A 17,744-nucleotide genomic window follows, 5' to 3' on the forward strand; every position below is an offset into this window, starting at 1 on the left:
GCATCAATGTTATCAAGAACCAGTTACAAGAACCAGTATTAAACTCATTCCAAATCAACGTTGAATTCACATCACTAACGACACATCTGAAATTCAGTCAATCGGCAAAAGCTAGTCTAGTAATTTCAATTCCACGGGTAAAAATTAACCAATCTCTAACCTTTCCCACTTCTGAAAGTTTGCCATCTTAAACCCCATGCTTCCCCAAGCCTAACCAAGATCAATTCTCTTCTTTGCCCAGAAACACTGCGTCCTACAAAGACAGCTCTCTCTTGTGTAGCAGTCAGGTATTCATTTTGGATATGGAGTCGAGGCCTCTTCCTTTGACACTATATATCACAAAGATATTCACTTCCACATGGTGATAATTACAAGGATGTTCATCGCAGACTAATCTGTGATGTGAGGAAGGTGGAGGCAAACTGGATGACTCTAACTCTGTAAGTAGAAAGGTGAAGATTAACGGAGACACACCTTATAGTAAAAGGCAAAAGTCAGAAACGATCATTTAGATGTACACATGGCAACATGTATGAATCTTAACGACAAAGTGCTTGGTGAAAAAGGTAAGAAACAAGATGAGACACATATACAAATAACCCAAACCATTTACTTGGAGTAAAGATACAGGACAACTAAATAATACATATTTTGCAAAAACATGGAAACAAAAAGATACACATTTCACTCATTAGAATGTTTACCTCTGGGAGTCCTGTAATGGGAGTGAAGAATGATAAGGAGAGGAGAAGAGAGTAACGTAGATTAGAGTAAACAGAAGTGAACAAAATATAGTAAAGTGAGGGGAGAGGAGGATGGAGGAGAGGAGGGGAAAGTAGAAAGATTAGAGGAGGGTAGGGAAGAGAGGAGAAGGAGCTGGAAGGGAAGAAAGAAGAAAAAGGAGATGAGGAGAAGGAAGAAAGGGAAAGGAAGGGGAAGAGAAACACAGGGCAAGAAGGAAGAAGAAGATAAGAGGAGAGAGGAAAGGAGAAGAGACAAAGAGGAGGCAGGCAGGAGAATCTTTTTCTGGAACAATGTTGCTAACGCGTCATGAATTGAAGAGTATGACTAACTTAATTTCCTTCACCTGGGGTCTAAAACATGAAAAAAATTATTTCAGGCATTTAATGAAGTAATGATGGCAATGTGTACAGATCAGGATAACGGATTGTTATGAAAGCTATTTGTTTTAATGTATGTTCTAAAATTCAAATGAGTTGTATTCTCCAGTTTCTTTCACGCTTGGACATAAAAATAGAATTTTCCCCCATGGTCTATTAAAATTGATCAATATCTTCTCTTCTAGAAGCATCTAATTTCATGTTTCTAGAAAGCTTTCAGTAATTTTTTTCTCAAAATAATTAAACTTTTGGTGGAAAAGCAATTATAAACTAAACTTTGTTTTTTCGTGCATACAATCTCTACATGTCTTTATTTTCTTTCATTTTACATTTTTAGGGGTATCTTTACTTTTTTATCATGCATCATATTATCACAATTTTTGAAATCCAAAGGAGAAAAAATAAAATATAACAAAGGCTTCATTCCTTGTCTTTCATTAAAATCATTGTCCATATCATACCGTAAGTTTGGTATCTATGCATACGTAGATTGTAATTTTATGTGTAGATTTTACCTATAAACTAATGTGTTACTTTAAAGAAGTTATCATGGAAAGGTTTCACTTATTCAAATAACCACACTATCGTCTAAATCATTTTTGATCATCCTCTTTAAGAATTATTCAAAAAGTTATTTTATGTACTGATATATGCACATTTTCTGTATTCCTTAATTTTGCCATATCTTGTTTTTTATAATAAAAATATATATTATACAGAATGAACACTCCCTAGTCCACAAAATGACTGATTTTCACCTTTCCCCCAATTAAATCCACTCATAAATGCTGCAGATTTAATACTATTGAGACTAAACATGAAGATTATCCCACAGGCTCTCCAAACAGGCAAGCAAACAAACAAAAGTACCTGATCTACAAGTATCTAAATCTTTTCTTTCTACTTCTTCCTACCTGAATGCCTGAATTGTGGAGGATTAGCAAAAACACAGCAACAACAAACAAGCAAAAACACCCTAACATTCTCTTAAAATCACGTATCATACGCATGTTTCGTAAAAATTTTTGGTTCCACTTTAATCTACTTATCTTTGTTGGCTAAATTACACTGAAATAATGGTATCGAGATATGAATTTTTGAGAAAAGGCTTAAAAATGTCTCTGTTTTAAAGGAACGGTTTCCAATGCTTTCAAAAGTTTTCAAGTCCTAAAAATACAGAAATGAAACTTAACTGTCTTGTCTGTTTCCAATTCACTCATTATGTATACACTGTATGTATATTATATGCAGTACAGGAATATGTAGAAGTGAATGTTCTAACCTAAACAAAGCGATTGGTGGTAGCATTTTTAGTATTCAGGTTTCCATATATGGGTTTTGGGTTACAGGCTGTCCGCATCAGAGGATTTGAATTTGCTGTTGGCCCTATTGCTCTTAAATTTTTTTTTTTTACCTTAAATAAAGAAAGGCACCAGGAGATTCCTACAGATCTTTTTTCTTTGCCACTATCCCTAGGCAAGAAGGAGGAATTAGCCTTGAAACCAGATCCTTCTAGTCCCTGTATTTAATTTTAAGTAAGAAATCAGGCGACCGAAGATGTAAGATTGTCAGAGAACAGCAGAGGGCAGTATTTACTCATGGCTGAATCGTCTCCGTGCTCAGAAAAGTTTTAAATTTGGAGGGGTCACCGTGGCAGAAATGCATGACATATGCCCTATATTTGCATTGCTTGGCTTAAATTCTGATTTTCTAAATGGTTTCCCTTAAAGGGGAAAGAATACTGACCTAATTCCTAGTCACATTTTTTATTCTTTTAAAGAAGCGACGCATGCTACCACAAAAACTAGCTACAGTAGATGGCAGGGGAATTAATGGGAGTGCAGTACGTGGCACATGGACATTTTTAAAATTTCATTTTTTTCTATTTCTTTCTATTTTTCTCATATCTGTTCTTTCCCCAGACCAAAAAACAAACCACAACACAACGAAACAAAATTTCATCATGATTCCTTTGGCTACAAAATGTCAAGGGGGAAATACTACAACAGAGATCAAAATTCCAAACTTTGCAACAGGAAAAGATCTCCATCTTTCCAAAGGGCTACCATTGTTATTGTTGAAACTCTAAGGTTTGGCTACCGGCACCTGGGATCCATTTGGGAAGGGAAACAAAACAAACACGAAGTTCCCCTGGCTTTTCCTATAGGAAGTCCAAAGTGCGGCTGGTACCGAGACCTTGGTGTCACCTGGAAGGTGGGGGACGGGGCAAGTGGGTGCAGGTTTAGGGTTCAGCTCGCCCTGGACCGCAGGGAGCTCACTCTGTAGACAGAGGAGGAATGGGAGGATCGGGTTTGGATTCTGTCGGATCCCATTGTACAGCAGCTCCCTCCCCTCCCATCGAAAGAGACGGGGCAGGAAACGGTTAAAGCAAATCCTCGCTGTGCATTCCCAGACAGGCTTTGCTTAATCCTTCCTCCCCGCACGAACAGACCCTCACCCCCCGCCTTTCTTTTATTTCTCTCGACCCCCTTACCCCTGAATTATTACTAGCATAACAACCCAACGGTCTTCCCCCAACCCCCGCCACTAAAGTTATTTATCTGCAAACCTGACCCCGCCTCCATCTATTCTGCGGCAGCTTTTTGCTGTTATTGCTCTGACGCCGGCCAAGATTTGACCAAAAGTAAAAAAAAGGGAAAAAAGTCAGCCCCCCTCTCAGCGCCTCCGACTCGCCGGGCTCCCACACCCGACCGCCTCGGTCCTCCGGGAGGCTGGAGTGATTAGCATCCCGAGAAGCCAGTCGGAGGCCGAAAACGCCGGCGAGCGCTCGCGGTAGGAGTTCCAGGCGGGGCTGCTTCAGCTCCGGCCCAATGGGGCCGGGGCGAGGGAGGGGCAGTAGGTGACAGGACCGGGAGCTAGGGGGAGTCCTGGCGAACTAAAGTGCGGGGATCAATGAGTGGCGAGCAAAGTTTCTGAGTCTGGCTCCAGCTCGCGGTCTTCCCTCCCCCTCTGTTTGTGTTTCGGCGACGCGCTGTGTGTGTGTGTGTGTGCGTGTGTGTGTGCGCGCGCGCGCGTGCAGCAGGGAAGGGGCGGGGAGTGTGAGGGACCCGCCGGAGGTGGAGAGGGGCTCTCTGTGCTCCGGCTCCTCAGCGGTACAACCCTCAGCCCGGGCAGGCGAGAAGGAGAGCGCTGACAGCGCGGTCCCGAGCTGCCGCGGGCGCCGCCACCGCCCAGCGCCGACCTCCCCGCCTCCACCGCCAGCGGGGAAGGAGACCGAAGGACCAACCACCCCCCGCCCCAAACAAAAAGCCTTGTGGATTACAAAGTGAAACTGACACGGGACAATAAAAACAAAGATAACCAGGGCAGGGGCGAGGCGCACGAGAGTGGGCTTCTGACTGGGGCCGCCGGAGAACGAACCCCCTGGCATGGTGAGGGGAGGGGACTCGGGGACCGCGCGCTGCTCCAGCCCGACCCCTGCGAGGCCAAGAAGAAAGGGGGACTTGCGCTCGATTTGGATGTACAAATAATGGGTCGGCATTGCTCCCCAGCACAGGTAAAAATTAAAAAATAAAAAAATGCCAAGGAGCGCTGGATGTTGCCTGCGCCCGACCACGGGCTCGAAGCCGCACCAGGGGCGGCGGCGGCGGCTGCTGGAAGAGAAGGGACGGAGCTGAGCGCTCCCAGGTCCCGGAGCCCTAGCGCCAACTCGAGCGCCAGGAACGCAGTTCGAGAGCTGCTCGCGCGCAGACGCCGCCGCCTGGGCCTCAGCGGCCGCTCCTGCAGCCCTGTTGGAGGGGCGTTGCAGCCTTGTTCTTTGAGGAGTGGGGGCTCGAGGAAATCCCTCGTCTCCAGCTTTTGGGAAAGGAATTCGATCATCTCCCGGTTCCCCATCGCCCTCTTCTCCGGGCGCATTTGTTCGTTCCACACATCGCTCCAGACGCTCGTTCTTCCCTCTTCACTTTCTCTGCCTTGGGTAAGTTCTAAAGTTTCTGAAGACAATTGTTTGCAATGATTCCTCATATACCTTAAATACAGGCAACCTCTCCCAACTCACATCCTCCACCCGGGCGAAAACGCTCAGACTCTGGATTCAAAAACAAAGTGAAGAGGGAAAATATAGGAGGTTTGAGAAACTTTTCAGGGAACTCATCAACGCGCAGGAGTGTCCCGCGGAATGCCGTGCCGCTTTTCGTCCCGGCATCTCTCTCGCACTACGCGCCCAAATGGCTACCTGGAGCCTTTGGATGATGCGACTTGCTTCTGCTGGGCTGGAGGTTCTTTGAAATAGCAGGGCTCTCAGAGCCATCGGCTGCATTTTTGCTGGGGCTACTTAATCCCTGTCATTATCACTCCCTTTGCCTCACCTCTTCCTTCTCTTTATCACACCGTTCCAGGGAGCCAGGACCATGGACTTGGCAGCAGACAGGGCTCCTGGCCGCCCGTGGCTCCCGCTGCCCACTCTGTCAGTATTTCAGCTCTTTCGCATCTTTTGGCTGCTGTCACTGCTCCCGGGGCCGGCCCAGGTGAGCGGGGCAGAGCAGCGCCAGGTTTTCCAAGTGCTGGAGGAGCAACCTCCCGGCACGCAGGTGGGCACCATCCAGACGCGCCCCGGCTTCACCTACCGGCTCAGCGAAAGCCACGCCCTGTTTGCCATAAACAGTAGCACCGGCACCCTGTACACCACCGCCACCATCGACCGCGAGAGCCTCCCCAGCGACGTGATCAACTTGGTGGTCCTTTCCAGCTCGCCCACCTACCCCACAGAAGTGCGAGTGCTGGTGCGGGACCTCAACGACAACGCCCCCGTCTTCCCAGACCCCTCGATCGTGGTCACTTTCAAGGAGGACAGTAGCAGCGGGCGCCAAGTCATCTTGGATACGGCCACCGACTCAGACATCGGCTCCAATGGTGTGGACCACCGCTCCTACCGCATCATCCAGGGCAACGAGGCGGGTCGCTTCCGCCTAGACATCACCCTGAACCCGAGCGGCGAGGGCGCGTTCCTGCATCTGGTGTCAAAGGGCGGGCTGGACCGCGAGGTCACTCCGCAGTACCAGCTATTGGTGGAAGTGGAGGACAAGGGCGAGCCTAAGCGGCGGGGCTACCTTCAGGTAAACGTGACTGTGCAAGACATTAATGACAACCCCCCGGTTTTTGGCAGTTCCCACTACCAGGCGGGGGTGCCTGAGGACGCGGCCGTGGGCTCCAGCGTCCTCCAGGTGGCGGCGGCGGACGCGGACGAGGGCACCAACGCGGACATCCGCTATCGGCTGCAGGACGAGGGGACCCCCTTCCAAATGGACCCCGAAACCGGGCTTATCACGGTGCGAGAGCCCCTGGACTTCGAGGCCCGGCGCCAGTACTCGCTTACGGTGCAGGCTATGGACAGAGGCGTGCCTTCCCTGACTGGGCGCGCCGAGGCGCTGATTCAGCTGCTGGACGTGAACGACAATGACCCTGTGGTGAAATTCCGCTACTTTCCTGCCACCTCGCGCTACGCCTCGGTGGATGAGAACGCTCAAGTGGGCACTGTGGTGGCTCTGCTCACCGTGACCGACGCAGACTCCCCCGCGGCCAACGGGAACATCTCCGTGCAGATTCTCGGGGGCAATGAGCAGCGCCACTTTGAGGTGCAGAGCAGCAAAGTGCCGAATCTGAGCCTCATTAAAGTAGCCAGCGCCCTGGATCGCGAGCGCATCCCTTCTTACAACCTAACAGTTTCCGTCTCTGATAACTATGGGGCGCCCCCTGCCGCAGCGGTCCAGGCGCGCTCTTCTGTGGCAAGCCTGGTGATTTTCGTCAATGACATCAATGACCACCCTCCTGTCTTTGCACAGCAAGTGTACAGAGTGAACCTGAGCGAGGAGGCGCCCCCGGGAAGCTATGTGAGTGGAGTGTCTGCCACCGATGGCGACTCTGGTCTCAATGCCAATCTGCGTTACAGCATCGTCTCTGGCAATGGACTAGGTTGGTTCCATATTAGTGAACATAGCGGCCTGGTGACCACTGGGGCTGCTGGGGGCTTGGACCGTGAACTTGCTTCTCAGATTGTACTGAATATCAGCGCTCGGGACCAGGGGGTTCACCCCAAGGTTTCCTATGCCCAGCTTGTAGTAACTCTCCTGGATGTGAATGATGAAAAGCCAGTATTTAGCCAGCTAGAAGGGTACGATGTATCTGTGGTTGAGAATGCCCCAACAGGGACGGAACTATTGGTGCTGGGAGCAACTGATGGGGATCTGGGTGACAATGGCACAGTGCGCTTCTCCTTACAAGAGGCTGAGACTGACCAGAGGTCCTTCCGTCTGGATTCTGTGTCTGGGAGGTTGAGTACTATTTCCTCCTTGGACAGAGAGGAGCAAGGTTTCTACTCCCTGTTGGTTCTGGCCACAGATCTAGGCTCCCCTCCCCAGTCTTCAATAGCTCGCATCAATGTGAGTCTCTTGGATGTGAATGACAACAGCCCTGTGTTCTACCCAGTCCAATACTTTGCTCATATTCAGGAGAATGAGCCTGGAGGCAGCTACATCACCACAGTGTCTGCTACTGACCCAGACTTGGGTCTCAATGGAACTGTCAGATATAGTATATCAGCTGGGGACAGGTCTCGGTTTCAGGTCAATGCTCAGAGTGGGGTTATTTCTACAAGAATGGCCCTAGACAGAGAAGAGAAAACAGCTTACCAATTGCAAATTGTCGCTACTGATGGTGGCAATTTACAGTCTCCCAACCAGGCAATAGTAACCATCACTGTATTGGACACTCAAGACAACCCACCTGTATTCAGCCAGGCTGCCTACAGCTTCGTGGTCTTTGAGAATGTGGCTCTGGGATATCATGTGGGTAGTGTGTCTGCATCCACCATGGATCTCAATTCCAACATCAGTTATCTCATTACTACTGGGGATCAGAAAGGTATGTTTGCTATCAACCAGGTCACTGGGCAGCTTACCACAGCAAGTGTGATTGACAGAGAAGAGCAATCGTTTTATCAGCTGAAAGTAGTGGCCAGTGGGGGCACAGTGACTGGAGACACTATGGTTAACATAACAGTTAAGGATTTGAATGACAACTCTCCCCATTTCCTTCAGGCGGTAGAGAGTGTGAATGTGGTGGAGAATTGGCAGACAGGTCACAGCATTTTCCAGGCCAAAGCTGTGGACCCTGATGAAGGTGTCAATGGCATGGTACTCTATAGCTTGAAGCAAAATCCAAAGAACCTGTTTACTATCAATGAAAAGAATGGTAATATTAGTCTGCTAGGGCCCCTGGATGTTCATGCTGGTTCCTACCAGATAGAGATCTTGGCATCTGATATGGGTGTTCCACAGCTCTCCTCTAGTTTCATCTTAACAGTTTATGTCCATGATGTAAATGACAACCCACCAGTGTTTGACCAACTTTCTTATGAGGTCACCCTTTCTGAGTCAGAACCTGTGAATTCTCGATTTTTTAAAGTGCAAGCTTTTGATAAGGATTCAGGAGCAAATGGTGAAATTGCATACAGCATTGCTGAAGGAAATACAGGGGATGCTTTTGGCATATTCCCAGATGGTCAGTTGTATATAAAAAGTGAACTGGATCGTGAACTTCAAGACAGATATGTTTTACTGGTTATTGCTTCTGACAGAGCAGTGGAACCCCTTAGTGCTACTGTGAATGTTACTGTAATTTTAGAAGATGTAAATGATAACAGACCTCTTTTTAACAGTACCAATTACACATTTTACTTTGAAGAGGAGCAGAGAGCTGGGTCATCTGTTGGCAAAGTAAGTGCTCTAGATAAAGACTTTGGGCCAAATGGAGAAGTAAGGTATTCTTTTGAAATGGTGCAGCCCGATTTTGAGTTGCATGCTATCAGTGGGGAAATTACAAACACTCGCCAGTTTGACAGGGAGTCCCTTATGAGGCAGAGAGGGACTGCAGTGTTTAGCTTTACAGTCATTGCTACAGACCAGGGGCTCCCTCAGCCTCTCAAGGATCAGGCCACAGTACATGTTTATATGAAGGATATAAACGATAATACTCCCAAATTTTTAAAAGACTTTTACCAAGCTACAATATCAGAGTCAGCAGCCAACCTGACACAAGTTTTGAGAGTATCTGCCTCAGATGTCGATGAAGGTAATAATGGACTTATTCATTATTACGTAATAAAAGGAAATGAAGAAAGACAGTTTGCTATAGACAGTACCTCTGGTCAGGTGACACTAATTGGCAAATTAGACTATGAAGCAACACCTGCCTATTCCCTTGTAATTCAAGCAGTGGATTCAGGGGCAACCTCCCTCAATTCAACCTGTACCTTAAATATTGATATTTTAGATGAAAATGACAATACCCCTTCTTTCCCTAAATCAACACTATTTGTTGATGTTTTGGAAAACATGAGAATTGGTGAACTCGTGTCTTCTGTTACTGCAACTGATTCAGATTCTGGTGACAATGCTGATTTACATTACAGTATTACTGGGACTAACAACCACGGAACTTTTAGCATTAGCCCAAACACTGGGAGTATTTTTCTTGCCAAAAAACTGGACTTTGAGACACAGTCTTTGTACAAATTAAATATAACAGCAAAAGACCAAGGAAGGCCTCCTCGTTCATCTACGATGTCAGTGATTATACATGTGAGGGACTTCAATGACAATCCTCCTAGCTTTCCTCCTGGGGATATTTTCAAGTCTATTGTTGAGAACATTCCCATTGGAACATCTGTCATTTCAGTGACTGCACGTGACCCTGATGCAGACATTAATGGGCAACTATCCTATACAATCGTTCAACAGATGCCAAGGGGCAACCACTTTGGCATAGATGAAGTCAAAGGCACTATATATACTAACGCTGAAATCGATCGAGAATTTGCTAATCTCTTTGAGTTAACTGTAAAAGCCAATGATCAAGCAGTGCCTATAGAAACTAGACGGTATGCTTTGAAAAACGTGACCATTTTGGTTACAGATCTCAATGACAATGTCCCAATGTTTATATCACAAAATGCTCTTGCTGCAGACCCTTCAGCTGTGATTGGTTCTGTTCTGACAACAATTATGGCTGCCGACCCAGACGAAGGTGCTAATGGCGAGGTGGAGTATGAGATCATCAATGGTGACACAGACACCTTCATTGTGGACCGTTACAGTGGAGACTTGAGAGTTGCTTCAGCACTGGTGCCTTCTCAGCTCATCTATAATCTCATAGTTTCAGCGACAGACCTTGGCCCGGAAAGGAGGAAGTCAACCACTGAATTGACCGTCATTCTTCAGGGCCTTGATGGACCTGTTTTTACTCAACCCAAATATATAACTATTTTGAAGGAAGGAGAACCCATTGGTACCAATGTAATATCCATAGAAGCAGCTAGCCCTAGGGGATCAGAAGCCCCAGTGGAGTATTATATTGTTTCAGTTCGTTGTGAAGAAAAAACTGTTGGACGCCTCTTTACTATTGGACGACAAACGGGCATAATTCAGACGGCAGCCATTCTGGACCGGGAGCAAGGAGCATGTCTTTACCTGGTGGATGTTTATGCCATAGAGAAATCAACTTCATTCCCCAGAACACAGAGAGCAGAGGTAATGATTTTGTAGTCATTTATGAATTATTTGTTGATGTGGTTTTTAGAAAGAGCATTCTCTTTATATTTACTTTCTATAACTATTTACCCTTGTTGTTTATTGTTCATTTTATTCACAGGAACATATAAAAGTGTACTATCACAAAGACTAACAAGAAATACATGCAATTTAGTTTTAATCCTGGTCAAAACCAAACAATGAGCAGTTTTTACTTTGTATTTCACCTCATAGCAATCACGTGGAAGGCCAGGGAGAAATCTTTAGTCATTTCAGAAGTGCAAAACAGAAATCCATGTATCTAAGCTAAATCACCACACTAAACTAAACACCCCTCCATAAGGAAGTCTGCTGGAGGATGGGCAGTTTCGGACTTCTAGGGGGAGTGGCAGTGGAGGATGGACTGACAGTTTACATCAGGGCGGTATTATCTTTCACATCCTCAGCAGTCTTGGCAGTTTCTGTATAGGCAGTGACTAATTTTAATGTGCTGAGCCAAGTTTGGGGAGATTCCTGATTTCATCTGCCTTCACATTTTAGGCACTATCTTCTGACTTGGGGTAATCCTTTCTCTTCCCTCTTGAACTATAAAGCATGCAATGTGCTGTGAATGATCAGAGATTAGAAGCTGTTTCTTGAGACAAAACCGTGTTGTTCAATGCCATGGTATAGGTACATGTTCTTCTGTCTGCTGGTGGGTAAGAAATTCTTGTTTCACAGTATAAGCCAAAAGAATTCCAAGCTTGACCTTCCTTAGGCTTGTACTTCCATGTATCATTGATTTGTTTTTTAATTGAACTACCTCCAAAGTTGTTTTGATAATCAACTAGAAATAATATAGCTATACTCTGGAAAGCTCTCATTTGCTGTCTTCTTTCTCTCTCTCCCTGCTCCCTTCAAAGATATTCTAGCGTCACTCAGCCAAAAACACAAAATATCAAATGTGGTTTGTGATACTTGGCATTAACCCAGATACCACATGCTAGTGAAGTTGAGGCTCGTGTGTTTGTTTTCTTGCTTTCTTTTCTTTTTTGGGGAGGTGAGGGGTTTCCTTCATTTAAAATGTTCATTTGCTATTATTATCTCTCTGAATCCCCTGTGATTTTGTTTTTTTCCGTAACGGCTAACTATGTCTGTTCTATGGATGGAACAGCAAATTCATGGCCTAGAGGGTATTAGAGATATAATTAGAGATATAATCCTTAATAGAGATATAATTCTTAGATATAATTCTTAGAGATGTAATTCTAAGTGGAATTCAGTTTTGTCTTATATACATTGCCCTGAAGGGACTTCTAACCCAAATGTCCTCTTTTGCCTAATTAGGTTTTTAAAGATCTTAACACAGGGCTTATATATTGAGCTATTTGGTTTAACTCAGGCCATGATTTACATGTAATTTTATTTGATTTGAGGTTATTCCTATGCTAAACCCACTTCCTGTCTCTACCTTCCTTCTCTGGAATTATTTCTTAGAGGAAGAGATTTAATTAGCTTGAAAACTGAAATATTTATTAAAGACGGGCAATTAAGTCATTATAGACTTCAGATGAATTTGTTAAACTGCAGAACAAATTATGTTATTGGTTGTTGTTTGGTTTCTTACATTAAATTTTATTAGAACAACATGGAGAATGAGGATAAATGTCCATTGTTATCATTAGAATGTATACTTTGGCTTGTTATTTACTCATTAGATATGCAAAGATTGGTTTAGCTTAAATTTGTTAAATAGTGGTGTCTCTGCAATAGACATGAAGATTAAAATATAAATCATTATAAATTATTTTCTTAGTAGAAGATACTATGTTACTTTTTTAGCCTCAAATGATATCAATGTGAAAAGTTATTCATATTTACTGTACCCTATTTATTTAAAATCTGGGGAGAATTCATTATGATGGCTTTTTTATAGGAAAAAAATTGTTTGTCAGGGTATCTTCTGTGAACTAAAGTGCTGAAATTGTAAACCAAGTTTGAGTTCCCAAGCTCCAACCACTCCTAAAATTAAAAGCAAATGTGTTTCTCCAAAGAATATTGAAAGCAGTAGTTGGGGGCTAGAATTTCATATTATTATTGGTTGTATCTTTCAAGTATATACAATAAAGTTCTTTCTTCCTTCTGCTCAAACAATTAATTTACCGTGGTTCTACCTCTGGTTGTCAGAGGTGATTTTTCAACTGTTTGTTTTCAAGTGCAAACTTCACTCCAGTGGATTTTGTACAAATTTATTCATGTACATTGATAGGAGTCTGGGTTGCTTACTCAGGTTTCTGGCTAGAGTCATGACTGATCACATTCGTGGGCAACAAGAGGGTCAGTGGGTAAAAGAGAATGATTTAATCTGCATTCTTTTCCAAGCTCTGATACTTGTGGAGGAGGACTGGAGACTGCAGATCTGCGGATCTTGCTCATTCTAGAGACCTGTCCAGTTGTCCACCTTCACTCACCCTACTTATTGTATCTCAAACTTTCACATGAACAGGAGTGTCTATGAAGGCTTTTGAGTTGCAGACACCAAGTTTATTATCCTTTTATCCTTGTGTCTTTATAACCTCAGAAGGGTCTTGATTATGTCAAATAGCTCACACAAATTTTGTACCATTTTTTCTAGATTCAGCAAAAAAATGAAGATGTAGTACTTCAATGAGCATTTCTGTTTTAATATGTGTTGGATAGGAACATGTTACTTAGGGACTTGGTTGGACCTCATCAAGGCCAGAGGCTTGGTTTCATTGATCTTTATGATCTCGGAGCCTCATATATTACCGGATGTGTGGTACGTGCTCAGTCCAGGTTTGCTGAGTGAGATGGTAGAAAAGCTAAGACCAGAACATGTGTTCTTGTGCCTCAGAATAAATCAACAGAGAGAAGCTGGGGGAATGGTGGAAGTTAGTAAATTTGATGTTGATCATTAATTGAACTAAGGATATGCTAATTATCTCTGTTCTACAAAAGAATTGAGAATTGTCAGAAAACACAAAGAGGAAAGAGGAACTTAGATGGGTGGTCTCACATGGAACTTAAGGTTTAAATGGAAGGAGATACTGTATAAGCGTCCAGGTTGCAGTTCTAAAATTTGTTGGTTTCAGGACCCCTTTCTGCTCTTAGAAATTGTCAAGGACCCCAAAGAGCTTTTGCTTAGGTGTGTCTTATCTATTGGTATTTATCATTTTGAACATTAAAACAGAAAATTTTAAAATATTTATTAATTCATCTAAAAATCACATTAAACATATAACATTTTTGTTTTATTTTATTTAAAAAAACTTTATTTTAGCAAAATTAAAAAAATAATGAGGGGGCTGCCCTGGTAGCATATAAGTTGGGTTAGTGTACTCTTCTTTGGCAGTGAGGGGTTTGTGGGTTCAGATCCCAGGCACGGGCCAACACACTGCTCATGAAGCCATGCTGTGGTGGTGTCCCACATACAAAATGGAGGAAGACTGGTGTAGATGTTAGCTTAAGGACAGTCTCCCTCAAGCAAAAAGAGGAAGATTGGCAAGAGATGTTGGCTCAGGGCCAATGTTCCTTTAGAAAAAGAAATAATAATAATAATGAAAAGAGAGACATTATTTTACATTTTCTTAATTTTTTAATGTCTGACTTAAGAGAAGACAGCTGGATTCTCAAATCTTCTCATTCAGTCTATTGTAATGTATTATTTTGGTTAAAGTCTATGAAAAGAACCCATCCTCACTCCAACATATGGAGTTGGATAAGGGAGAGAGACTTTGATATCCCTTTTCAGATATTTGTGGGTTTTCTTTTGATACTACACCAGAACTGTAGTATCTGTATCTGTAGTATCACAAGTGGTAGTTTCTTAAAACTTACGTGTGATGTGGAATGTGAAACCATATCAATGAACTTCTCATGTTTTGTTACATAAAAATATATTGATCTATCTTGCATTCTGAATGGATCTTTTACCTATGCATTTCTTAGAAATAAAGATCAGGCATTGATCATTTGGAAAACATTGGTATAGCTTATAAGAATCTTATCAAAACAGTCTTTAAATATATTGACTCTCAACCTCATGGTGATGGCTGGAAGTTTTCCAAAATCCAAATTTTCATTTCAAAGCTCAAATTTTATCATAAATAACATGTATTATAAGTTATTTTCCTTGATGTATCAGCCTGCCTTTGTTCATTTTCAAACAAACGAAAAAATGTCTGCCACATACTCAAGTCCAAAAAGCATAGTTTCTCTGTCAGTGGTTCTTTCAGGTAAAAATCATGTTCCATCAATAAAGCAGCTAGTTCAGCTCGCAACTCAATTGCACGCATGCTTTTCCTTGAAATAGCTACAGTACTTAGGTCCAGATTAATGGTTCTTTGTGCACAGTTCACTATTTGTAATACAAAATATTGAAAAGACATCAAGATTTGAGTCTAGATTTAATAAAATTAATAATGTTACTGTTTCTTCAAGGAAAGTTTTTAAGTGAAATTGGCATTTTGTTTTCGCTGAGATGCCTAGCAGTGAAGAACAGTCTGCTCTAGAAGACTAGGGAACTACTGCTCGGATCGGTGCTCAGGCACAAGCAGCTTCCCCCACCATTGTGTTTGCACCTCTAGTGTAAATGTCAGCACAGGGAAAAAGGCAGACGTTTTGCATTATTACGAAGATAATTTTGATTTTCCGGGCCTCTTTAATCAGTTTCTGGTGTGCCTGGAGCCCCAAGTTCCACAGTCGGAGAACCATTCTTCTAGGTACTGAGATTTTTGCAATTCAGTAAAAGAAGAAACCACTAGAAATACTTTATTAAAAGTGTATTTAGAATATTAGGTGAATGGACTATGATTCGTTAAAGATTAGAAATGAGTTTTAGCAAATTAATAATAAATTAATTTATTTTCACAGTGAAATCATCAAGATTTCCAAGAGAAATGATGGCAACATTTGTAAGATCAGTGCTGAATACCAAGTTTAGAAATAATTTTCTTCCAGAGGGTTTAGAATCGGAATTAGCACACCTTAGATTAAATACCTATATAGCTTGTGTATCATCCTTCACAGGCAAACTATGAGCAACAGAACCGGGTATATTATAATAAATAATTACTACTATTATTATTATAAAATGTATTGAGTATTGCTATGTTCAATCATGGGCTAAGTGCTAAGTGTTTTCTTAGTGATTTTGTCATTTGACCCTGACAACAGTAGTAATATCATTCCCTTCAGAGCTATAAAAACAGTCTCAGAAAAGTTAGATAATTTGCTTAAGGTCAGATAGAAAGAAAAATCACATCCAGACTTGCCTAAGTCCATTATTTGTACTCATAGCTACTATTCTATAAAGTCAGAGCAATCTGTGGTTTTAGTTAAGAGAAGGGCTCTTTACTCTGTAGATATGACTTTATATGTATGCTTTTAATAATCTTGTTTTCATGCCCTTGTTTGTTGTTAAAAAGTCTTTGAAAAGTAGTCTTATGTATTGTCTGAACTACGGGAACCAGGCTTTTTCATGCTTCAGTTAAGGCTGTCGGCAGATGCTGGATTCCTATGGGTCAGTTAGTGGCGGTAGCCGTGAGCCCAAACTGGGCACGTGTGGAAGTGTTTCCGGAGCAGGGCAGAAGGATGAGAACATGAGCAAGGGGAAGCAGAGACAAATGAAGAGCTCAGGTACATGAAGTGCCTCTCCTCATCCACAGGACTAGACAATCTGGAAGAAGTTGTTCCCATTTATAAAGGCGGAGAATCCATTTTTGGATTTTCAGATATGAAATCTTACTCTCCGAAGGAATCATGATAAAGTTGGATGGAGTGCGAAGACTATGTTAAAATTAGGAAAACATCTTATTGCTTTCTCTGCTTTTGATCTCCAGAGTGTTTTTTAAAAAACAACCTGTGATTATTTTCTGATTTGGTTTTTTCTCCCTATTGGTGTGTTTTTAAATTTATTAAAAAAAATACTGTGACTTAGAGGGCTCTATAAATTTTCAGGACATGTACAAATGTGGACCACAAACAGGAATATTGATGGCCAATTAAACTCAGGCTGCATGTTTTATATATGGCTTCAAGATGTTTCATTTGGTCTCTGTTTTGGTGATAGATTTCCATAGACCTAAGTTATTGTCTGATGAATTTATTATTGCTTTTTTGCCTTTATTAAAATCCTAATCATTTTAATCCTTTATTGTTTCATTAGATTTTGAGGCAACTACTCTAGGAACAGTTCTGAAAAATATTTATATACTTAGCATTTTGTGGAATCAATTTTTCATCGTGTTGTCTGCAGCTTGAGCTTTGTCATCATTACAATGAAAAATTGCCTAAGAACCTCATTAGTTGTGAGGCACTGTTGAGTTAATGACTATAAAAAAATTCCACAGGCCCTGAGGTGGGTCCTCTAGTCCAAGAATTAATAAATCTAGGGCTCAGCTTTTTATAATACCCATGAAACTAGGTAGTATTCTGAATTAGGAATGGAAATTGAGAGTGGAAATAGGAAAAGAATAACTGGCAAGTGATATGGGCCAAGATAAAAAGTTCCTTAAAATGTCCTAGATATAGATTATGGTAAATCTTTTCTAATGTTTTCAAGCTTTAAGTAGTCTATGATAACAGTGGCTGATTTTAGTAGTACATTAAATACGGACGAGAGAGTATTTTTTTTTTTTATTTTTCCTTTTTCTCCCAAAGCCCCTGGGTACATAGTTGTGGGTCCTTCTGGTTGTGGCATGTGGGATGCTGCCTCAGCATGACTTGATGAGCGGTGCCATGTCCACGCCCAGGATTCGAACTGGCGAAACACTGGGCTGCCAAAGCGGAGCGCGTGAACCTAACCACTTGGCCACGGGGCCGGCCCCAGAGGGGAGAGTATTAAGCATGCATGCAGACAAGTGAAAAAGAAAATTCTATTAGACAAATATTCTTTATAAAATATACACATATAATATATTATATATTAATATATATAATAGCATATATTAATGGTATGCAACCATTCTACAAAGGCTGCTGAATTTTCCCTGGTGTTCATATCCTAAGACAAAATAGGACAATAATGTCATGAAGATGAAACATAATCTAATTGGCAGATAATTTACATGTGGTAATG

General features: G+C 42.5%; 1 protein-coding gene across 3 annotated transcripts in view; it reads left to right on the forward strand.

Annotated features, from left to right (window-relative positions):
* The first annotated feature begins 4,539 nt into the window (after positions 1-4,539).
* The window catches only part of FAT4 (FAT atypical cadherin 4), a 158,506-nt gene continuing 145,301 nt past the window's right edge, over positions 4,540-17,744 (forward strand). For 2 of the 3 annotated variants that reach the window (XM_044767261.2, XM_070504722.1), the window contains exons 1-2: positions 4,540-5,058; positions 5,480-10,666. In XM_044767261.2, the coding sequence (XP_044623196.2) occupies positions 4,678-5,058; positions 5,480-10,666 (5,568 nt within the window). In that variant the 5' untranslated portion in view covers positions 4,540-4,677. The remainder of the gene's footprint in view (positions 5,059-5,479; positions 10,667-17,744) is intronic. The other variant, XM_070504723.1, reaches the window with a different exon arrangement.

Source organism: Equus asinus, chromosome 3 (genome assembly GCF_041296235.1).
Source record: "Equus asinus isolate D_3611 breed Donkey chromosome 3, EquAss-T2T_v2, whole genome shotgun sequence".
Classification (NCBI taxonomy): domain Eukaryota; kingdom Metazoa; phylum Chordata; class Mammalia; order Perissodactyla; family Equidae; genus Equus; species Equus asinus.